Here is a 26,031-nt window from a genome sequence, read left to right on the forward strand (position 1 = left end):
TCTGCTTGACATCTTCACATCACGTTTCTCTACTATTATCCAAACATCTACCTGCCTGAGAAAGCCTATTACCCTTTGCTAACAGCCAGTGGTGTATCAATAATTTCCCATATCAATGATTTCCCAGTGGCTGAGGTGTATATGTATATTCTATGCTTTAAAAAAACATATGTAGACTTTTAGAATTACTGCCTTCATCTAAATTGCTATTAACTTTGAAATCAAACCCAGAATCTTTTCAAAGCTCCTTAAAGGTCAGACTATAAAAGCAATGGATACATTTCCTGAAGAACTATCGGAAGCCTACAATGTACAGCTCTAAGCATCATGGACCATTGAATGTAAGTTGTCCATAAAGTCTGTGCTTTATGATGCTTTCAGATCCTAGTAAATGTACCTTGTCTACAAAAAGACATTGTGCAAGGTTGTCATACTGTGTTAGATGTTTGCTCTCACATTGAAGAGAAGAGGATTTAAGCCTTTCTATGTGGGTCAGATTTGTACTCAGCAAATGGAGAAGTGGAAAAACAAGTACTATAATTCTTAACTCTCCATTGAATTACATTTTATACACACTTTTAACACAACATCAGCCACTATACACTTCAGATGATTACAGTGGCAATCTAAAGGTAAAAGTGGCTCCAATACAGTTTGTTTTTCTTCAGTCTGAGTCCCTGGAGACTTAATTAGCAGCTGAAAATATAAGGCTTTTCAAATCTGAAAACACAACAGGGATTCTCTGAACACCTAGATGGGTATGTTTTGAGACCTTTTGAATGACAAACAGCTTTTCAGCATCATATTCAGCACTAATAGTTGTTGTTCTTGTTTTAGAACTCCACACACACTCCTTTCTCCTCTCTCCTCCCATTTTACTGAATTTAAATTTCATTTGCTCAGAGATAAAATATTATGAGCCACAAATACAAATACAACTAACCTAACCTATATTTTGAGCCTATTAATGGTTTATACCATTTCACTTTCTTTCAGTGCCAGCAGCTGCTCACCCCATTATGAGTGCTGTGTAACTAACCAGTTCCAAGATAGACGTATAAATTCAACGTACTCTTTGGAAATATTGGGGTTTGGCATTCATGTTGATGTTGTAGTGGCAGCTAAATATACCAATCACAAACAGTGTGTTTGAAATATTAAGCCACTGTATGACAACAGTGACCACTCCCAGCAAGACAGTGTACTCCACCATTATCCAGAAACAGCTCAGCAACAACTGAAAAAACATGACAAAGAGCCCCATCCATTGATCTGGCCTCCAAACTCCCCAATTACTAATCCGATCAAATATCTGTGGGACTGAGCCCAGCTCACGGACTTAACCAGCAGAACCTGAAGGATCATCCTGGAGCCAGATTCCACAGGACCCCTAAATGGGTCAGAGCTTTTTTGGCGACAAGTATGACACAATATTAGCCAGATGGTTTTATTAGCCCTGTGACAGATAGGTGACCTTTCCACAGTGTACTCTGCCTCTCGCCCTAGGGCGACTGGGTTAGGATCCAGCCACCTGAAAGCTTCCACTTTCACAGACTCATGAAGTAAAAAGACAACCTCAGTATCACACTTTCTGTCAGTAATTAGTAAATAGTTGTATGCATGTGCATTATGCGCATGTAGTGCATTTAAAATCACATTCATGATCTGCCTTTGATGATAATGGATTGAAGTATCTTGACAGTCAGCCTTGGCAATTAATCCCAGTTTATACTGAGTGTCTTGGCTAAAGGAAGAAGTTATGCAACCATTCCCCTGTTACCCTGCTCAGAGTGTTACTAATCCCAAGCAGATTACAGTTGAGCTGTTAATGAGGCATGAAGAAAACCAGCAGAAACATACATACCCAATTAATACATATAGATAAATACATATTATAAGAGAGAAACATTTGAAAAATTCTACATGCAGTTGAAAATTACATACATAGGCATTAGACAACACTCCAACCAGCACTCAGTGCTAATGCAAGAAGCATAGTCTAAATTAATGTGAAAGGTCATATTATTTTCAGCTTGACATTTTACATCCCAACAAGCATCATTGATTCAGTAGTTCAAAAGTCACTGAATGTCATGTCTAATGAAGACTGTCATATATTGATATAACGTGGTGGTATCTTTAGCATCACGGCTTTTTCAACACTGCTTTCGAAAAGAAGTCACTACTTTAACTATTACTGAAATCCGATTCCCTTGATTTACGCTTTCAGAAGATGGTTAATATGATTAATATTATATGACCAATATAATATTAATTAGCAAAGGTCCAGAGAACTGTAGTTGCCCTTTCACTTGAACTCCCTTTTTAAATTTTCTGTGTTGCATTCCTCTGTTTTGTCACATGGCATCCCTTTTAAGTAATCGAGATGCTCAAAGAAAGCTTTAACAGTTTAACTAAGCAGATAATAATCTTTTTTAAAAATGCTTTGCATATTCTAAATAATGGTTCATGGATAATCAATATTTTATAACTGAATGTCCGTGGTGTTTGAAACAAGAAACAAAGATGAGTGTAAAGAAGTGGTTCCTTTTATAATGAGTTTAACATTTTTCAAAACTTTTTGGTAATTTACATTTCTGTCGTTAAAATTGTGGCCCTTTAATTACTTCATCTAAGTCAGTATCGCCTTATTAGAAAAAAAAAAAAAGCATAAAAAACAAAAACAGCATGTAGTTGTCTGTAAGGAATTTTCACAGTAGACTTAGACATGGGATTGCCAGAAACCAAAATGGTCACAATTCATGTGAAAAATATGCAATCCCTGACTCGTTGGCAAGTCACTGATGGAGGTTGCTGGCTTTCACTTAGTGAAACTGGTTACAAAGAGTTATGCGGTGCTGCACTGAAAACCTCTTTGCTTGTTGTTTGGTCTCTAGCAGATTGCTGTGACTGACCATAGTTTTTTGGGAATGTAAGAAGGGATGAGAAGGTAAAGACTCATGGCTACTGACCTGACTCTGGTCTTGCAGGATTGGGGCTTTAGCACTTGATTAGGCAGTGACTGCCAGCAAACATTCACAACAGGTTGAGAAATACTCATTTTTCCTTGATCAGTTGTTAACAAGTTGTTGCCAACTATTCTGCATGCTTGGGTGTCTGTAGGTCCTTGTCATATGTCATTGGGGTGGCTGTAGCTCAGGTGATAGAGCAGGTCACCTACTAACCGGAAGGTTGGTAGTTTAATCACAGTCTGCTCCAATCTGCATGCCAAATATTCTTGGGCTAGATGCTAACTCCATGTTGCTCTCCGATGCATCCACCGGAGTATGAATTTTATGGTATTTTTAATTTGGTTGTTGTTTTGATCTGTGTTGTTCAGCACTTTGGTCTGCCTGGTGTGTTCTTAAAGTGCTATACAAATAAACGATGATGATGATGATGATGATGATGATGATGATGATGATGATGATGATGAATGAGTACTAAGTAAGCACTTGGAAACAGCATAGATAAAAAAGTGCACGGGTGCAAGTTGTGTAGGGCACTTTGACTTTTCAGATAGAGAAAAGTGGTATTGTGGCTAATGGAAACAGTGTTTTTTGGAAAGCAATAATGAACTTTATATTTTAAATTTTACATAAACAACATACATTTTCACCTGAAGAAATATATATCTTAGGTTAAATAACAAATAAAAATATATATATTATTATGTGATTATTAAAAATTTTACAGAAAACACTTACTACTTTATTTTCTAGTTTTTGGTACCCATCAGTAGACAATCTAACTCCTTTTTAAAAAAGAAAAAAATTCCATTAAAAAACCCCCCATAGATCTGTGCCAAAATATTAATATTTTGGATATCTTACAGGGATCAAAGCACTGAGGTGAAGTCCTAAAAAGTGAACCATGTGCAGGCTGCATTATTAATACAGGACTCCCTGTACTCCCTTCTCTGCACTGACTGAAGCGCTTGTACCTCAGTTGATGAAAGGGCTAGCTATGATGGCACGGTGCTGTGGTACATTGCAGACGGTTGTGTAATAATCAGAGGGATTCACTTGCTGTCCTTTGCAGCTGCCACCCTGCCCAGAGAGAGAGGTGCCAACACAGAGGCCCAGCAGCCAACTGCTGCTCTGTTTCAAGTGCACTTTCCTGGAATGAAGAGACACTGGACTAAACCACACTGTGCTACTATGTAAAAAAAAAAAAGAAAAGAAAAAAATGACACATTAAATAAAAAAAATAAGCTTCTGTTGGGGTTATGTAAGGCTTACATGAAGCATGTTAATACAAAATGCCCTTAGTTGTTTTTTAACTTAAAGCATCAGCCACCTCCTTTGTTAGAATTATAACAATTTGCCTGGATGCTTATCCATGCAACTGACTTGAAGTATCTCGTTCAGCCATTTGATGTAGAGGATAGACCATTATTAAATATGTTAATATGTGTCCACAATGGATGAGATAAATATGTTGTGAACCTTTTTTTTCTGAGCAATTTACAGATTCACAGTTGAAATAAAAATTACAGTGTTTAACCTCCTAAGACCTGAACTCTTCCACAGCATGCATTAATTTCTCTTTGATATTTGGGCTGATTGGGACCCGATGAATGTAAAAACGAAGAATTACCAGATTTTTTTTTTTAACCTGATTTTTGTTTCTAAGAAAAATGAGAGCCGCATATGAGGACATTCGTTTAAAATTTCGATAGAGCAGTGGCAGTATTATGTCCTCGTAAGTGGATATCAGGTCCTTGTAGTGCAAAATTTTGTATTTTGGTCTAAATAACCCAAAATGTGATGTCCACAAATGTGGATGCCAGGTCCTAGGAGGTTAATGTTTTTTGTTTGTTTGTTTTTTACAACTGAGTGGGAAAAAAAACAAACTGGTGTCTAAGTTTCAGGACTGTTGTAATATATTGCCCTTATATTGCCACCACAGCATTGTTGAAGATGACAGAACTTGCTTTAGTGGTCATACAAATATCAATATCAATATAATAATATAATATATAAGTGACATAATTTTACAGATACAGATTGTTTTTAATACTTTTGAGTAATTTACGTTTTAATAACCTGGCAATGATAAGACTTGGCTACAGGTTTTGTTAGCCAAGAAAATTATTTTTTCAATGATCATTTTAACTTCTGTGATTTCCCAGACTTGAGTTTTGTTGAGCTGACAGGTGCTTTCCTTCTTTTTAAAAATATGTCAGATTATTGATTTTGGCCACTATCCAAGTTGTTCTGGTTGCTCTCATGGGTTTCTTTTTGTTTTATCACTTTAATGATAATTGAATCAATATCTCTTTAGAGCCCGTGTTGAGAGTTACAGCAAATAGCTGACAAATACAATTTGGAATCAACTCCAGATCTTACATCTGCTTCACCTGGCCACAACACTGCTTTTTTTTGTCAAATCTTGACTTACCTTTGAGCCTCTGAAAATTAATAAATAAAGCTCTTGTAATTCCCAAACAGTTCATGTAAAACTTAAAGCTCTACTTCAGTCACATCCACTAAAATCCACTTACATGGTATGCAGAGTCAAAATTACAACAATGGTGTGATTGTCCAATATTGTTGGCCTTGATTGTAACTTGCAGTAAGCAACCCTGCAAAATACTGCTTATTTTGCCATTGAGTGCTGCTTGATGTTGCTGGGCCCAGTGATGTGAACCTTGCCCTGCCCCACATGAAAAATGTTCTCCCGAGCATGGTTCAGCTGGACTTGGGCAAATTAAACATGCAACCCAAGCATGGAACTGCAAACAATGAGTGCCTCTGTAGAAATTGTTTTTTTTTAATGCATAAACAATACACGACCTGATAGTGTGTCACTGTTTCTACTGTTTTGGCACAAAATGCATAAAAACATGAACCTTGTGTTCTGCAAGAGCACTTTTAAAACTGCATGTGTGCGCATTAAAGAGAGCACGAGAAAGAGACAAGGTAAGATTGTTTACTAAAAGGCAAGCTTCCAAGAAACAATGGCAGCATCTTTATGCGAGGTGTAAAGGAAAGTGCAAAATTTCCCTAAGCACAAAAAGCTGTTAGAGAACAGCTGAGAAAACGATACTGCCAAATACTTGCAAGAGGTGAATGGTGATGGCAGTAACTGAAAGTGCTGGTACAGTCAGAGAATTACAAAAGCAAGGGCTCCATTCTTGGTGGAAAAAACCCATGTGAGATGACTGAAATGTAACAATAATTTTTAAAAACTGGATAAGAATGATCCAGATGCTCAGTGATTACTTCAATAATTCTGTTGTTATTACAGGATAATTAACCCCAATATATAAACTGTGTGAGGAAGGCAGAGTATTCAAGCAGGGGCAGGGGAACACACTGACCACTGTACACCCCACAATAATAACAACAACAACAGCATTAATGATAATAATAATAATAATGATAATAATAATAAATGAACCTGTACACACTGATAAATGCGACCATTTTATTGTAAAATTCCACAGCTATGTGCAATTTTCTTATGAAAAGGACTTTTATCTTCACATATATAATTTATTATGCAGATCCTAACAGAATTGATCAGTGCCCATTTTATACAATAACCAAATTTACATAGATGAGAGACAACTATTATACTGTATGTATGGAGAATCGTGTGAAATGTGTTTAGCCTTAGAATACCTTTTACTGGGCTCTGTGATTCCAGCGCTTATTTTCTTTTCTGCAGTTTGACAAAATACACACATTAGAAAATATCAACATGTGCTGTTCACATATATGTCTCATTTGTGGGTCCCAAAAGAAATAAAATCACATCAAAAAGAAGTACAGTGTTAAGTGTCCATGTCAATGCAAGCAAAGGATTAAGGATTCACCTGCAGATGAGCGAGTCCCAATTCTTTGAAACGTCCCTTTTAAACCTCAAACATGTTCAGCATGCACGCTACTGAGAATAAACACACTTGAGTACCTCCCACACAATTTTCTATCTCTACATTTTCTGTAGAGCACACACAAACAACAGAAATCAATCAACAAGCATCTATTATGGAAAGAAAAATATTTCACAATATATATATTTTTAACCTCAGCACACGCTCTCATCGGCATTAATAAGGTACGTCACACAGTCAAGTAATTTCCATTTTACCTTGATCGTTTTTATTAGTTTCATGTTCATTCGAGCATAGCTGATGATTTTGGTTCTGCATCATGTCAAATTTGAACTAAAAAAAAAAAAGAAATCCAGGGCACCTGCTAATCCATCCCGCAGGGCAGCATTTTTATTTTTTTTTTTTAAAGAAAACCCTCATCTTTTATCATGTCTTTTCTTTTACAAAGTAGTATATGATGATATTAAAGTTAGATATTCTCTATTCAGTGTGTGTCAGTTTGGCACTTTATAAGATGTAGTCACTCCATTACACTTCTTTAAACAAACACTGATGAGGACCAGTTTACATTGCTACTGACACACTTGGAAACCCTAAAGATGTGAGAAATAGCATATGTATACACTGAAGACAGATTCAGACTACTGGGTGGTAGCTTTGTAACACAACAGGACAACCATTTAATACAAAAGGGAAAGAACTGTAAGAAATATGACATTATCTGGTAAATACATATATTTGTATAACCAGAGATGCTTTATTTATTTCAGATGTCAAGACCAAAGCAAACCAATGAGATGGCTGGAAAAGTGAACGCAATTAATAGTCATTTAGACAAGCAAATGTTCTTCTTCTGGTGGCTTGGGAACTGTTTTTGTATATTTATATATATATTTTTCATTAAATAAAGTCTACTACTCAGAAGATGCACAACAGGTAATGCTGCAAGCCACTAATTTAACAAATATAACAGATTGACAGGCTTTTGTGAGAGTAGTGTACACTGATCACAACAAAACACAAGATAAATAAGCTCAAGCTCCATTGACACACTAAACAAAAATGTATCTTTGATATAAATGACAGCACTCTGCGTTTCTTTTCAGGGGCTATATGAGCATAAAATGCATTTTCTTTCAAGAAATAAATAAATGCCAGCAATGGATAAATAAATAAATACCCCAATTCCCCCAAATATTCTACATGGTTGGTAAAACCATAATATAATAGGTGTGATATACTTTACGTTGATATAATAGCAATGCTGAAATGACAAAATATATACCCTTTACAAAATATCCCAAGGGCTTGACCAGTTTTTTATTCATAATTTATGTACACAATCAGTGAGCTCTCCATTAGTTGCATACTGGTGCCTGCTGTAAGGGATCTGTAAAGTGGATTGTACTGTATCATACATAGCATTTACAGTTCAGAAATGTTTCATTTATTTTCTGCTCTCTATACATTCAGACATTTGATTAATGGAAGAAAAAAAATAAATACTGAAACAATACCAGACTTCTTCTCAGCCTTTTGAATATCTCTTCCCACTACGAATGAGATACATTCTCAATGTGATTCTTCTCAAAGACACAGGAAATGAAATGCTTGATAAAAAAAAAAAGGTTACATCTGTTCTTACGCTTGAATAAAAGCCTCGTTTTCTTCTTGTAATCTTAGCAGAATAACAAAGAGAATGAACCTTTAACTGCAAAGATTGCACAATGCCCTACAGCTGTCTGTAGATTAGTTGAAGTATCCTCAAAAGTAAAACTCAGGCTCTGAATATCCTGCTGCAGTTACCACTCTGACAAACTTCCATAACTAAAAACACAATAGCATGGTGTCATGTTGCAAATATGCACTTTTACAGCAACCGGAGAAAGGGATGAAGTGTAAGCTAGTGGCTGCAAGGTAATTGACTAAACCAGTTTTCTGCCCTGGGATGATCCTCCCACCTGTAATCGTGAGGGATTCCTCAACTTAACATTTTCACTGTGTCACTTTCTGAATTTTCATAAAAAAAGAAGAGTATCCTGAATGATTATTAGTGCTTGTTTTCTTATTTTCCATAGCCAACAGTAGAAGACCATAAAATAAGTTGCTTTTTGGCCCGAAAGGTGCATGCAATAAATGTAAACCACTATGCAATAGTAAAATATATACAGTGTCTGTACAGTAGAATTCCATAAACAGCATCACCACACTTTGACCACACTAAACAAATAAATTTGAAAAAAAAAAAAGTAATATTCTCATGTCAGTGTCTAACAGCTCTGTTAAAGTGCTTTGGATTTTGTTTTTTAGTAAGTGAACAAAGAAGTATGAACATAATTAAAAGTACAGTCAATGCAAAAGATGTTATGTATTATTACTCACCATAAACTGGTCACACTCTTTTTGTTTTGATTTAGTAATAATCATTTATAAAAACACATCGATATCACTTTGATTTCTGCAAAGCACTCTGATCTTCTTTTTAATTGTCCTCTGAAACCTATTGACTTTTTCTGATGAATACTTGATCTGACATGATCCAAACTGCTGTTATTGAATTACTAATTGGTTCTTGCGAAATGATCTTTTATCTAATAAAACAACTGGTAAACCCCCCATTGAGACGTGTCTTTCAAATTTCTAATTCAAAAATAAAGTGGTGAAAATGAAACAAAACTTTGTTTGATCTCTTACACAATCCATAGTTCCTCAACACATCTATAAACCTTTTCACACCAGTTAAATGTAATGCTACAACATTTGCAATGTCTGTCAGAGTTCTTTGATAAAATAAACGAGATTTAATTGGATTAAAACAAAAGAAATAGAAGAAATGCTATAATCAAATCTCTGGGTATTTCAGTGGGTCCCCTCCTCCATAAAGTCACTCGTTGGCGCAGAGCATATGTAGAATGTAATGGACTGTATGATAAGGCTGGATACACACCTGCGCCTAGAGATAGAGATAGGAGACCCAGTAGACCAGGTTGAAGAGAGCAAATGCAGTGGGGAAAAAGATGCGTGCATAAGAGTCTATCTTGGCGATGCGAATGTGCAACCTGCCGTGCCGCCAGGCTCCGGAGCGACAGTCCTCGAAACAACAGAAGAAGCTAGTGCAGTCCTTTCCATCCAGACATTCATAGCCGTACTCCTCGTCTCGCTCCTGCATGTGCGTGGCGTTATTCATCTGAATGGCAGTGGCCGAGCGCGGACGGATGTCCACCGTGGGTGTCTGCATTTAACAGGACAAAATGACGCAATTAGCCACCAGAACCTGAGAAAGCTCTAATGAAGACTTCACTGACATAACAAGGGACCTCATTTGAGCTACCATTTTTTGTCTTCTTCTTCATTTTCAGTCATTAGTCAGCAGAATGTAATTTGCACCTTTAACTTGCCAATGGACCCTTTTAGCGTCAAGAAATACAAATAGACCTATAACTACCACCTGTAGTTGTAATTAGTGAGGCTTAAAATGACAAAGGGTCTATCCCCATGGAACCCATGATGCAAATTACACCTTTGGGCTAGGGTGTAATAGGCAGCTGAAGCAATCAGTTAAATTTTAGTACAGTGGTCCATACTGCTTTACTTGCCAGCTATACAAAGCTAGTGCTGGGCAATGGGCCCTCCATTTCTTATTGTGATGCTCTGCATTCAAAACATTACATTAAATAATCCTACAAAATGTCAACGAAAGCAGATGATTATTCATATTTTGTTCTGTGACATTTTAAAGATCTTTTTAACACTCAGTGATTTTGGAACAGAATGGATGTTTTTCTGAAAATTCATTTAAGAGATATGTTGTAACTGGCTTATGATGCATCATGTAGCTAAGAGAAAGCATGTGCTGGCAATTATGCAGCACAAAGCTCAGTATTTTTCCAACCTACTCTTTCTGTAACTAGATGGGTTAAAATAAACCCTCTTTTCAATCTGTGCTCACCACTGCAGGGCACACGGCTTTCATTTGTTAAGGTTTCTAAAATAGGACAGTGACATCAGTCACTTGTTGGTCCTGTCATTCTAAAGAGAGACAATTAGTATTCAAATAGACCATTTTCATTAGCCTTTATCTTCAAATGCCATGTCACCTTTGCACAAATTGGAAGTCTTGCTGCTTGGCAGATTAAATGCTTTTCTTCCCTTTGACAAAAGTTTCCTTGACCTTGCTGATAAACTAGGGTGTCAGCCTCATGCTTTAAAAGGAGTCTGTTAGTTAAGTGTACTCCAAGAATTTCGTATGCTCTCCCACTGTAAAAACTAAAGATTTAGATTATTTCTCAGATATTGTCTCCATTATGGAGAGACTATACATAGCTAACAGGGACGATAATCTATAATTTTGCACTCCATATTTGGAGTGCCAGTGTAGTCTATAAGTGACTGCACTTACACTCCAATTATAGTTTACAACACAAATTCATATTCTGTTTTGTGAGAATATAAACACTTTTAATGAGTTAACAACCATCTCAAAACGGCGAATGCTTTTTGTTTTCATCTGCCTCATTATTGCTTTTGTTCCTTTTCAATATAGTATATAGAAAAGGCATGTTTACTGCAAAAGAAAAAAGAATAATATAAATGCAGTTTTAGTTTAATACACCTCATTATCTGCTGTAAGCATGCAACCATAAACAAGCTTAAAATACAGCTCAAAATAATGTTCATTCCCTGAAACTGAAATTGCCCAGCACTAGTGCAAAAATCTGCTGACCCTTTGAAAAGGATACATAACCACAACAAAATGACGCACAGGTTAGTTTCAGCATTTTGTCCTCTTAACGGACCATATGTGAAGTTAATGACGGGATTAGCAGAGCAGGTTATGGCTCCATTCTCAAAGGGGGATTGGTTGCACTGAAGAAAGCGCAGTGGAAGCTCAAGCAGAAGGAGCATTAACAGCATCCCGCCGCATGGCCTGGTCAAGCTGGGCAATGCTGAGTCGGTGTTAGCAAAAGATATAAAGAAATAAAAACAAAGAACCAACACAGTGGCATTTGCAGCTTTAACCGACTGAAAGGAGACAACCGCTCTGAGAAGACAAAAGATTCAGAAACACTCAGGATTAATACTGCTTATCTAGCTTAAGCTGATAATTTGTAGTAGTGTTTCCACATTGCAAGTGGTGATTTTTAACAACACATTTAGATTCCTGGAAATCTAACTAATCTTACTTTAAATTATTTAGTCTAGAAAAGTATCAGCAGTTTGTGGTTTAAGCTAAATTTAAATCTTTGCTTGCTTTCGCCTACCCTGGACGCTTGTTAGGTGTTTGTCTCACTGTGTGTTAATCCTTTAAATGGTTTCCAATTTAATTTAGACCTAGCACACTGCATGGGTTGTCTATTTCAGTCTGTTAAGGCTCTGCTGACTCTATAGGAAGCGTCAGGTTGAGAAGCCCAACAAACACACAGGTATAGATTAACTGGCAGAAGAAGGGAAAGAAGAGGAAGCTATTGTAGCAGCTGCTAGTTCGCTGTGGTAACAACAACAACAAAGAGTGAAACAGGACAGAGGGAGCCAGAATTAAATCCACACTGAGCCTGGAATATTACATTCTTCCTGACATGGGATGTGTGGGATGCTTATTTGAATTTTAAACACTGCAAGTATGTCTGGCTGGCTGCCTCCGCACTGTGCACTGCAGAGCGCCCTTTTTAATGCTATCTGTGATACCTATTTAGTAAATGAGGAGGAGTACAGTAAGAATGCAGGTAGATAAAGAGGGAATATAGAGAGGTGTATCAGCTTTAGAACAGACAGAAAAAAGCAGTGAGGTACTGGGGGCTCAGAGAGCCAAAATGCAGCAGACACATGCAGTCAGACACAGGCAATATACCTTTGAGGAAAAGAGCCGGAGGAGCTTTTGTCCCAACAGGAGAAAAAGAATATGTGGAATTGAAAGAGAGTAACACAACAGGACAAAACAAAACAGAACAAAAACACAGAATACATGTAAACAGAGAATTAAGAAAATAACCATAAAAAATAAAGAGAAACACAAAGAAAATGTGTGATAATTACACATACTGCACTATTTAACTCAAAATGGAAAGAGAGGATATATATTGCAAGGAGACATAGATATTATGAACGGACACAGGGGGAGATGTATGGTAGGATACATGTATTTTACATGCTTCTTAGGCCAGCACTGCCTTAGGAAAACATTACATCCACTTTAATTCAAGCTTTACAAACTCCTTGCGACTGTGACTTCATCGTATCTTCAAGTTTTTAATTACACAGTACTTCACTAGCTTTGTAGTCGGTGTCACTATACGTAGTTTATTTAATTGTAATTCCTGAGAATATTTCAAATTCTTCAAAGGGTCATATCACATGTAGCTGAAACAGCAAATAGTAATGAAATACTAAAATGGAAGAAAAAAAGAAAGCCTCTCTTTGCTTGACTTGGTCTTCCCCTCTGAAATAGCAAACTAGCACTACACCTTCCACTTCATTATTCCTTTATTCACCCGCAAGACATTCTGACTATATGCAAAACCTTAGTTACAGAGCCTACAGCTAGATCACCTCAATTTTCACCACTTTTCATTTGAATGATTCTCATCAACACATGGTGGTGTACTTGATTTAAGCTCTAATATCTTTCACTGAAAAGCCTTGTTAAAACAATTATTATCCTTCCCCCCCCAAAAAATGGCTGGAACTTTGTCTTGCCATAAAGTAAATACCACCAGAGGTATATTTAAACATTTTTTTAATTAAAAATTGTTCCTCTTACACAAATCAACTTTAAATGATTAGAGAAAAATTGCTAGTTTTGCTATATACCATAAACATCCTCCAAAATATTAGGTCAGAAATCATGGTCCTTAAACTGAGCTGGCATGATCTCTTGGGAGCTTAAGACTTGTAAAGTATGAGGCAACTCAACTGTCATGTGACCTGGATCTAAATTACAACTGTAGCAGATGTGTAGAGGATTATGAAAGATTTGACCTGCTTGCATTACTCATTGAGTAATTTGGGGTGGCGGCCATTGGGAAAATACTGTCTTAGGAATTCTAAGCACTGTAGAGCTTTTTTGCACCTTATTCCAGTACTGTAACAGAGTGGGGGAGGGGAAAAAACATGTGAAGTGATAATCTGACCATTTATCTAACTAATAATTTAAAATACACATCACAGAAATAGTAAACACTTAATTTTAAAACGTTATTTGTGGTCTCATTGTTAATTCGAAGATCCATAGTTGAGAAACTCCTAATGATTAAAAATGAAAAAAAAAAGTTCCGTTTAGTTTTGGAAAGACACCCACCGGATTCTTCTTCTTCTTGTCCTTTTTGGCACTCGGCTTTCTGTTGCTGACAAAGTAGTGCAGAGTGCCGTACTCTATAAGTGCGGCGAAGACGAAAATGAAGCAGACAGACACAAAGAGGTCCATGGCTGTCACATAGGAAACTTTTGGAAGAGATTTCCTGGCAATAGTACTCAATGTGGTCATGGTCAGCACTGTGGTAATGCCTGGTAATAAAATAACAGGAAAAAGGAAAACAATCAGACCAGTTTTAAATAATGACAGATTACAAGTTCGATTATTCTTGCTATGTATAATTTGCACATCCCAAGTTCCTATTATATGTTTAAAAATGCTCTCTTCATATGCATGATGTCTATGCACTGTATATTGTATCAGTATAAAAGGCTAAAAAAAGTGTCTTTTGATTTGTTAGCTCTTAACACTGGAATAGCCATGTGGGAATAGCGAGCAGCTGTTTTACTGTTGCCTTGATCCACATAGCTACTTACTGGTTGACATTTCAACTGCAATTGACCACAACAGTGACATACTGCATTGCTATATCCACCATCTGCTAACCCTTTTACTCACTCTGTTGGGCTCTAATGATGATGTAGATGGAGGCAGAGTGATGGCACATGACGAGGAAATGTGTTTGTAAGTACACATACACAGCAGATTACCAACAACACCATCACAATCCCCAAACACCAACAAAAAAGCAACTAACAAGCCCGCCTTCTTCCTCCCTTTTAAATAGACCATACGTGTTAGGGGACTCGCTTCGTATATAAAGAAGATGATTTATGTCTAAATTTAATGTGGCCTGAAGGATATCAGTCTGCGCCAAGATTAACACTGTAGTACTGTGAGTGAATTGATATATTTCTGGATGGCATTGAAGGATTATGAATTATGTCATCTGAATTAATCTGCTTCCTAGCCACCAGGCTCCACGCACCTTCTGCATCATGTTTTAAAAAGGAAATTAAGACATTTCCCTCTTGGTATAATTTTAGCAGGGAATTAACTGTGTTATTACTACAACTGCAAATCACGTCTGGACTCCAGAGGCTGAAAAACAAGAAAACAACCTATTTTTAGAAAGATTAATGACAGACAAAGCAGTGATGGTAGGAAGGTGGAAAGGGGATTTTTGGCCAGAAGGGATTATTTTACATAAAGTTACTCCTTCTAATACTAATAATCACACCACATGGACTTCAGGTCAGGTTTTGGAGCCTCGAGGGTCTAAAAAAAGCTGACAAAAGAATATTTTTTCTTACTCCATCACAAGAAAACCTTTGAGAATGTCCATTAGGGCAAGTTCAAAACCTAAAAAATTCTCTTGAAATTCTCCTTTTTCCCCCTCCCCTTGGTACATGCAGGGTGCCTCTTTGCATTCTGTGAGAAAGCCACCTGCATTATTATTGTGCTGACGAGGCATCTCTGCATCTTCCTTTCTGCATTGCATAATTAATGCCTCATTAAGGCATGCGTGCAAACATATGTGCTAGGACAGGCTCTTCTAATCAAGATGCACTAGATTCCTAAGCAGATGTGTTGCCCCTGACTGGAAACAGCGTATGTGAAAAGAGAAGACAAAATGAAAAGAACAACAAGAAATGGGAAGCTTGAGCAGACTGTTTTACAATATGAGTGTGCTGCCTAATCACCACAGAAGTCAGATGTGTTTTACCAGGGGGAGTAATTAAAGCAAAGATTGTGTCAGGGTTAAGTGGACTGATTGAAAAAAAAAGAATTAAAGCAATTCTGATAAAGCCTTGTGATTTTTACACAAAGGAGACATATCTATAAAAGAACAAAAAAAGCAAAAACATTTAATTCATATTCATTTTTCTTTGCTGATGAACTTGCATACTTTTGCTTTAAACAGTCAGAGGCAGCAATGACATCATGTTTTTTTTCCTTACCTAATGATGTCCTGGCAGGCACTGCATCCTTGTTGATCCAAAATGAGACCCAGGAGAGGACAACAATAAGTGTGCATGGGATGTACGTTTGGATTGTAAAGTAACCCATTCTCCTGCTCAGATCAAAGTACACAGTCAGCACCACATAGTCTCCTGGACAGACATACAATACAAGAAGAGGGTAAAAAGAGTGAGAGCATGGAAATGTATAACAAGGCATCAGGAAGATAACACACGAAGCATACAGTTTACTGTGTGCGTTATTTATGTTATCATGTAGTGTAAAATATGCAGAACTGAGAAGAGTGATTAGTATCAAGAACTGATTCACAGTCCATACAGAAGTACTGTAGGACCAGTGCGAGTTAAGCAATTTCACACTGTCTGCTTATGAAGAAGGCAGCTCAAAGAATGCTGTCAAGACAGAAACACCAAGCATAGATTAGACAAACTGTTAGGTCTTCAATACTTAATGTTGTGTAACCACAGTCTTGACTGCATGTCTGCCCAAGGCAACCTGAGATCTAAAATGGAACAGAGCGATTCAGAGAGCTGAAGCTGGACTTGCTTGGATGCACAAACACAAACGCTTGTCTCCTGCCAGTATTTAGCCGGAACATGAACACCACCGTCCAGCTGATGATGAGCCATCCCTGGGCTGGCTAGCTGACTCAAGCAGATGTTGGGTGTTAAAAGGTTGAGGTTAGCTGAGCCCAGAAAGACCTGACCCCGACAATATGGATGATCTAGCCTGCCTGTTTAAAATGCATGCTAAGCATGCGTGCCAAACATGCGAGGACTCGCAAATGCACAAATGTTCACACACACACTTTTCAAATGTGAATCTAACATCCTGTAATGAGGTTGAATTGATCATGATCATCTAAATAGAAAGACAGTCATGTTGGAACACGCACAAACACACACGTTGCCTCAGCTTTACAACACAGCTTTACTTGCCAATAGCTACTGTCCATTTTTTTTTTTGCTGTCTACCAATGCACCTGTCTGTTTCTGGGAGTCTAATGACAGTTCACTGCTGGCCTCCAGCTCAGTCAGATGTCTGCTAATTGATTAACATCACACAATTAACTGTGTCAAGAACCTCCCCTGGCCTCTCGCTATGGCTTGTAACCTGTGGGGCAGGAATATACTCTCTGATATATCTCCGTGCGCGTGTGTGTGTGTTTAAGCACCCATGGCACACCATAGCCTATGCAGCTGGGGAATGAACAGCTGGCTAATAATTTCTCTCATGAGAAAGGGCACACAACACATACTGCAGTGGAAAACAGCCAACATCTGTGTATTTTTCCATTAATGAGAGACAGAGAGAGAAAGCGAGGAGGCTGTCAGTGTTTATTATGTCTGCGGCCATGCGCAGGCTGTATATCGCCACAGACCTCATAGCAACTGCACAAGGGCCAAATCTTCGTGATGTATTCCAGCACACACCCCTTTCATTCACCTGGCCATCGATGGCGTCATCAAATAAGCACTGTGTAATAACCCCAGCAGCACAACTATAACTGTTCATATCGCCATGTGTGTTTTCTATCGATGCAGGCAGGTGCACGAGATATTACAGTGCACTGACTGGATTTGTAAGATTACAGGAGAGACACAAAGGCTGCTCTCAGGGGTCAGGCGGCTCAGTGTTTTGTTTTTATTAATATTACATTAGCAGGGGCCCAAAACCGAGACCCTTGACAGCTGAGAAGCCTCCAGTTTATACGCTTATTTCAGCTTTGTCAGCAGCACAAAGCCTCCTTCAGATTTTCCCAGACTCATAACAATAATGGAGTTTCCACCACACGGGTGAGGTCGGTTGGTGTAAGACCCTTCTGCTCCATGCTTCTCTTCATCTGTTTGCTGGTTTCATTACAGGCCGCAGCACTTGCCAAAAAGATACTCTGAGGAGGTGTTATCGACCGATGCCCTTTATTCTGGCAGCGCGATGTGTTAGTATCAGAACGTCTGCCATTACAGCCCTGTAGTATTGCAGCAGTTTGTTAATCATGTCTCTAGTCCACTCAAAACAAAATGGCTTCCAGCTCCCTGGCTAGTTTAAGTTCATCACGCCACAACGTACTTTAACTGTAAGTAAATTTAGTCCCTCAGATTTAAAGTCACAACACTCAGGTATATTGTTGTGCAGCGCTTTGTAAGCCTTGTCCCGAACATTGCAAACACAGAGGTGATGCTTGTATTAAATATATGCAAAATCAGTGTTACAGAAATATTTTCAACCCATTGTGACAGAGAATCAAAGTGGGAATAATAGTGTGAGAATTTTAAACTTGATCCCCCATAAAGTGTCATTCAGTGGTGTGAAGAATTATCTGTGGTATGAATCCACACGCTCATTGGCTAACGGCTAATCACACATCAGCAGCCAATGAGTGTGCGGTGTCACATGTTGCATTCCTAAATGTTCACCTCAATGCTTAAATACCAGAAATCCGTGGGTGACATTACAACAGCTAAGACCATCTTTTACACTGTCTATGTTGTTTACGTTTGTAATTACAAATGAGCATCTAATCCAACAGTAATTGGAGATTTTTGAAAATCTTGTAGGAGCATTTAAAAAAATCAACAAAGGAGAACCAGACTAATGCTTTAAGTTCAATTATTTCTGATATTTGTACCTTTTTACATTTGTTGCTGTTGGAAGAACAAAAGTTTGGTTTTGCCAGCATTCCTGCATATCTCAGTTTTTGTATACTTGTCCACTTGTGTACTCTCTGATATAGCTCAGTGTTTGTGTGTGTGTGTGTGTGTGTGTGTGTACATGAGGTTATATTCTACTGCGCTGGAGCTGGAATGTCAATCATCTAAACATCTATGTCCACTCTCCCTCTAACTGAGGTGCTCAAACTAATTTTAACTCAAACACATGAGGTTTTTTCTATCTTCACAGTGTCTCTAGAAAGCGTTCCCTTTCTAACGCTGCTAATGCTACCGATAATAATACAGGTGTGATACTATTTATTAGATCTCACAACTTTCCATGTGCATCTAATAATATCCACATGTTCAGTGATACACTAAGTCTTTGATTCATCTTCATCATTGCGTTCAACGTCATGTTCTAACTTCTCCAGTAACACACAAATCTCACTTTCTCCTTTCTTTGCCACTCTTTCACTGACATTCGTGCCAACCCTTCCAGTCTTATTGCATAATTGCACCACTATCAATTCAGCCCAACCTTTTCTGTTTATAATTTAGGAATGATGAATGGTGATGACAGCTGCGTGGGGAAAAAAAAAAAATCAACCACGCAGCAAAAAGCTCAAAACTATTGTTTACATTAAGATATGTTTTCACCTATTTTTATTAGGATCACACGTTTTCTTGGCAAAAGTGATTTACTTCGAGCTGATGCAATCTACAAAAAGCAATAAAAACTCGGCAGGCACGATCATTCATCAGAAAAGAGTGTTGCTTTATTGTTAAAAGCCGCAGAGACAACACACTAGATACAATTAGACGCACACAAGAAACAAAAAGAGGATCAGTCTTCCAGTATGAACCTTCTACTGTGGTGTAACAGTAGATACATTTTATTATAAACACACATTTGCTCTATCGTTATGTGTTTGATACACGAGTATACACAATCAGTGTGACCATACAATATTATAAAATAGCCCCAGTAGGTCAAAAGAATGAAACATTTTAATTCTGGATTGCTGACCTTAGGGGAAAAAGAATGTCATATGAGAATATCATTCTGCTGGCAGCCAGGCTTTAAATTGGTGTAGATATGGATGGGCAGGGAGGACCTGAGGCACATGCTGGCCATCCAGTGAAAGCAGACAAACCAGACACACTGCAGAGCTGCTGACAGGCTGTCTTACTGAGCTCTTCTCCTGTCAAGGGTCATGTATATCGGAGGTGACAGCAGATGCTATTGTCCGTTTGTGAGAAAGAAAGGAGTTTTGTTAATGACCAGCGTAAAGCCACGGCTGGTTGCCAGGGTCAACAAGACGAACAGGCAATGTTAACGCAGCACTTTCGCTGACATGACTACAGGTTATGTAGAAGTGATTAACTAGTTGCAATCCCTTTGCATTTTGCCTCCATAGCCTACAGAAGCTATTCTTCCCCGACAGTGGGCGGCAAGATGATGTCACAGGAAAAGAAAAGAAAAAAAGAAGAAAAAAAAAAGGATTAAAAAAAGCACCGCATTGTCATGGTGAGTAACTGCGGCAACACAGCAGCATGATTAAACACCAGGCAGGAGTCTACACAGTTTGATTGCCTTGTTGTTAACATTGTGTTTACTGTGACAGGGACAGATGATTATCCCTCTCCCAGACACACTAATAGCTCTCAAATTATTGAGAGCAAGACTGTTTGTAGGATTTATGACAGGTAGTCAGAAGCTGGCGAACCTATTTTTCATATAATTATTTGGCCAGTTTAGCAAAAAAAAGAAAAAGAAAAGGGAAAGGTAACACAAATTAATAAAACTTAAAACACTAAGCAAGGATTTTCAAGGTATTTACCCAAGGGCCCTATTTAAAATGAGGCCTTAAGCTGAAAATGTAGAGGCTACATTATCACAGTTTTAATTTTACATTTTCATTTATGCTTCAGTGGCTCGTACGAAACACATTTATAATTAATCAAATCGCCACAGCAGGTCAAGGGACAGCTGCCTATCATGCCAATTTGGTATTCCAGTGTGGGCTGCACATTTTTGTGTAGAAAGTATTTCATCTGAGGCTATGAAGAACATCTTGTTCATGTTTCATCCTTTTTCAAACCCCGTAAAATATTGTATTTCTCTAAAGAATCTTTAAGGCATCTAAAACGTGTGAGTTTATTTCTGTCATATCACATAATTAAAAACAAGGACAAGACATTCCTCACTTATTTCTTGGTCTCCCCTCATTTTATCAGTTTCCCAGCTTACCTTGTCTAAAAATGGCTTCATTATTTCTTATTCACACACTGAGTAGAGATGCGATTCACACTCATTACATAAGCTTGAAGTTCAAACTCTCACTCGTTTTATTCCAGTGTTTAATGCATCGCTTCCCCCCCCACCACCACCACCCCGAGTCTCATTTTCTGTTTTAATCACTTTTGGCTGGGTGACAGGACTTATTCGCACTCAACAGTCACGACACTAGTGGAAAGACTTATTTGTGCTTCTTCAAAAAAAAACAGTTTGACTACAATTCAAAATAAACAAGTCGTCTGGTAAAAGGTGACAAGAACAGAGATAGCACGGCTAATAATCACAGAGGACTTTTTCAGAAGCCGTAAGTAAGGGGAGCTAATCAGTTTAGCTTCATATTTGTATTTTAAAAAGGAAAGTAAAGTCTAAAAACACACACAAATGAACTGTTGACTTGATACTTCTAGACATGTAGTCAGAAAGAAAAAAAAGCGGAGAATATTTGCAACTGTTCTCAGTAATATAGTAAAGCGCATATTTATGATTTAGCTTTTATGTTTTGCTTTGGTATACACACACACACACATACACATATACACACACAGCAAAAATAACAAGTTGTTCAATTTAAATAATTAACAGCAGCTAAACTATTTTTATGTCTGAGTGTCTGAAAGCTTTCCGGCTAAATCTAAAATTCAAGGACATGGTGGCAGAGCATATATTTGCATAAGTAAGAAACAATCAAGTGTAAAAACATCAGAGCATTAAGATTTTGTCATCAAATATTCAACTGAAGAGAAATCTATAGGTACCTCCCGATCCCTTTTAGAAATGCCAGCAATAGATTTAAGACTTGCTTTAAAATATCAGAACATAAAATGACACTGACAAATTTGGAAATTGTAATTTCCTTATTTCTTAACAGACTCACTGATCAGAGCAGATTCTAACCCCTTGCTTTTGTCCAAGTAGGGATTCAGTTATTTACTTGAGTTTTGGACTGAAAACACTGAGAGCAGTTAATCAGCATTTACTAGATATTATGTTATCGCAGTGTCAGGTTTAAAGGATCATCGACTGCCTGAAAATTAAAAATTAAATAAAATGTATATATATATATATATATATATATATATATATATATATATATATATATATATATATATATATATATATATATATATATATATATATATAGCAGGAATTTTCAGATATAATGGCACAATATACTGGTCCACAGTATATGGATGTTTAAATGTATATTGGATGGATAAGCTCAGAGAAATACTCTGTGAGACAAGACAATCAGTGCTCATTGTACTGCCAATAGCTTTGGGCTATTACAGATAAGAGCTTTAGATAACTGGTTTTAAGCTTTCAGTATTATTAATTATATCTGGCTTATGAACTTTATTGCCCAAAACTATAACACTAATTTATGCTTATGTATACTCAGTCTAAGTGGTGCTGTCTTAAATACCTTAACAATCTAAAAATCTTGCATGAAAAAACTTTCTTAAAAACAGCATTTTTATTGGAATATATCTATTTGGCAAATGTGCTCCGGGTGCTTAGATTTGCACATTATTCCAGTTATCTTGCATGTACATTGCGCCTCTTGGATAGTTTCACTGAAGCTAAAATATTCATGTAAAGGAAGGTTAATCCTCTTTGTAAACAGAGTCCAAGCTGGGGTGACTTGAGATTTAATTTCACTGCAACCTATGTTAACCTTACCAGTAATAGGTCTGCTTGTGTGTATTAGCCTTATTAGCATAACATGCTCCTTCCAAGGATGTGTATTGTAATATCTTATGCCACATATGACATATTGATACTAAAGAGTTTTGATACAGTAACAGAAAAAAAAAACTGTTAAGTGGGTGCTTAGAGTTTGGGTGAGGTGCCATGCGGTGTCACTATGATTATTATTCATGGGAGTCTGCTTACTCTGTTTTATGGCAACTGTAAGTTTTATCCTCTTATGGTGTATATTAACTGGCCAGACACTGAGTATTTCACAAAAAATCTAGCCTTGTGGCTAATTACTTTGAAACACTAAGTTGCAGATTATTACCCAAGGCTAATAAGCTGACTGGGAAGAATAACTAGGGCTCTGGCACGAAACTTTATAACAGTTTATTGAGCAATGAGGGGCTTGCCCTAGGAACAATTGCTCCACAGAGCAGAACTGCTTTGAGCTGCTTTTAGCCTCCAGACCATCTGCATCCATCTAAACCGGGTCACAAGAAGAGATCCCAGAAGTTCATTTGCATTTTTACATTTAGGATTTAGTAATAGCTGCAAAATAGCTAAAAATCCCTCCTTCTCCACAATTCTTTGTGATGACCCAGGACATGAAATTTAAAGCAAGTTTCTGGCCATCCATACCACTACATTACACATAACGATCGATTAAAAATATCACTTTGTATTGCCCTGGCCTTAAAACTGTAGAAGGTAGAAATATATAGCCCTTTTTCCCATAAAAGCACTCTCTGAGAGACAAACTGGAAGGGTGCCTGCATGCACATCCATTTGTGTGTGCACACGCACATGTACACATGCATGTGCATTCTACCCCCCAGTCTCTCCATCCACCACATAAGAAAAATGAGCACAATAACGGTGCATGAATGTTGAGATTAATGCTCCAAAGGTGAAAGTATTGTGTTTAATGCTTAATCCATTATCTATGCTACATCTTCTCTTACAATGGACTTTTTTTTTTGCTCTTCATAATAATTTATACTAATAGTTTTCTTTTGGTATTGGCTCAATCTTTTAAATAGAAAAAATAATAATGAATAACACTAGTGTTGTAGCATCGTTTGGCATCACTAGACGCAGTTAAAAATGTGAGAGGGCAGTGACACTCAAGTATTAATGTTAAGATGTTAAGACTTTGTCAGGCTGCATAGACGAAGCAATGTGCTGCCTTTGATAACATTATTCTGTCTGCCAGCTACTATCACTCACTGTCTTCAGTTCTTCTCCCTGTGTTCTGTATGGTCTGTCCACCACAAAATAACAAATATCTAACACAGATTGGACTGACAATATAAAATCTCAGACAGATTTAAAAACAGAAAAATCTATTTTTCTAAATCTGCGTTCCTTTCATGTCCCCACAGGCAGCCTTTTACATGCAGGTGATCAATGAGGAGGGAAACAAGAGTCTTATTTTCTCAACGCAATCTCTTCTCCTATGGCCTATCCCCATTCCCTGTTTTTTCATTTTTTTTTCCAGGCGTTAATTACTGGCTTATTAGACTGTTGACTGAGAAAGGCAGAAAGAAAGAGAGCGATAAACAGAGGGGGAGGGGAGGATGCATACAAAGTAGGACACAGGAATACGCCAGGTCCAAAATAAAAATCATCTCTTTGTATGAGTGCACAAGGGAGAAGGGCTGGAGGCGGAGGGACTCTATAGAGCCAACACTCGTAAATATGAATACTGTTAGTGTATGGGGCAGGTGTATGGAATGTGTATATGGAGCATGGGGGAGGGGATGGGGGGAGTCTGAACTCGTATTTGACTTCACAAAAGGAGAATTCTGGCTGAGTCAGAGCATTTTCACTCCCACTCCTGCCCATCACACCCATCAACCAGAAGCAAGAGGGAGAACTCACAGTGAGAGGGGGTGGGGTAGGAGAGGATTAGGGAGAGTCGTTAGTACTGCAACAGAGTCACAGCATGGATAATAGATTGTTTCGGTGCTTCTTAACCCTTTAGAAACTATAAACCTCTAAGCCTTCAGTCACACACGCTCTAGACTGGCCAGTGACCACATGTTATCAGGTTCTGGTTTGTGTTGTATTTTTGCAAGTTCAAAGCTGCTCAATGAGGAGTTGGCAAATGTTTGCAGACAAGTAGGTATCTTGCATGCGAACTGTGGGTGACTGCTGCTATCTGGTAGTGACCAAAGCAATCACAATGAGATTATCGGAGCAGCACTCTACACTTCAATCAATTTCACCTACAAACCAGCAACTACTTGCCAACCTGTCGAGGAACACACATCTTTCCTAGCAAACTGTTGTCACTTCACTGACTTATGTGACTGTTGCTTTGGCAACCCATTTCACACCAACTGCCACCATCCTCCAGCAGCCACTTGCTGACTGAGGCCTTAGATAGAACCATCGCCATATATATATATATATATATGTATATATATATATATATATATATATATATATATATATATATAGTGAAATAATTTCATACAGCATTCTGGTTCATATTGTGTGTTATTTGATCAGGGATTCAAAGTCCCAATTTAGTTAGTTTTATTGCCTTTTGTCTCATTCCATGTTTTCTTTAATTAACCCTGGCAGGCAGTGACAGGCATTCTTGTCTCAACTGTACAAGCTTCTATGAAACTTGGTCATTTTTCATCTTTACATTGCCTTGAATTTCTGCAGTTGAACCTATATGTGACATAAGAATAACCTTGCCTGATCTGGAATAGCAAGACATCAATGCAACATCTTCACATCTTTGTCATGTTTCTTTAAAATATATTTAAAAAATAATTTTATCTATATTTAAAAATAAAACCCTGTTGAATGTGATTTACCCCTGACACAGAACTAAAATATTAATAACTTCTAAAAAAAAAACCTTTTGGGGGTTCTGTATGTAAGATGACTCAAATGTAATATGGAGAGAAGGGTGGAGAAAAAAGTCCAGATGACGTGGGAAAACAACAAATTTAGCATAAAATATTTTACAGTTCAGATCTGTTTCGGTGAACCTGTATTTTCGAGTTGTCAAGTTGTGGGTGCCTGAGGAATCGATGTTGAATGCCTTTTACAGAGCTACAGGGCTAAAGATGCAAGACTGATTTTCTTTGTCATGCTATTAGCGGAAACCCTTATCACTTTAAAGCAACTGTCTGTATATGAATGTACAGTGGGGCAAAAAAGTATTTAGTCAGCCACCGATTGTGCAAGTTCCCCCACCTAAAATGATGACAGAGGTCAGTAATTTGCACCAGAGGTACACTTCAACTGTGAGAGACAGAATGTGAAAAAAAAATCCATGAATCCACATGGT

General features: G+C 37.6%; 1 protein-coding gene across 2 annotated transcripts in view; it reads right to left on the reverse strand.

The window, feature by feature from the left end:
• Nucleotides 1-6,418: 6,418 nt before the first annotated feature.
• Nucleotides 6,419-26,031, reverse strand: part of gabrg2 (gamma-aminobutyric acid type A receptor subunit gamma2) — a 44,613-nt gene continuing 25,000 nt past the window's right edge. The window contains exons 7-10 of one of the 2 annotated variants that reach the window (XM_026181402.2): nt 16,052-16,204; nt 14,136-14,341; nt 12,690-12,713; nt 6,419-10,073 (exon numbers count right to left, since the gene is read on the reverse strand). In XM_026181402.2, coding sequence (XP_026037187.1) covers nt 9,795-10,073; nt 12,690-12,713; nt 14,136-14,341; nt 16,052-16,204 — 662 coding nt within the window. In that variant the 3' untranslated portion in view covers nt 6,419-9,794. The remainder of the gene's footprint in view (nt 10,074-12,689; nt 12,714-14,135; nt 14,342-16,051; nt 16,205-26,031) is intronic. The other variant, XM_026181403.2, reaches the window with a different exon arrangement.

This window comes from Astatotilapia calliptera, chromosome 10, assembly GCF_964374335.1.
Source record: "Astatotilapia calliptera chromosome 10, fAstCal68.1, whole genome shotgun sequence".
In the NCBI taxonomy this organism is placed as follows: Eukaryota; Metazoa; Chordata; class Actinopteri; order Cichliformes; family Cichlidae; genus Astatotilapia; species Astatotilapia calliptera.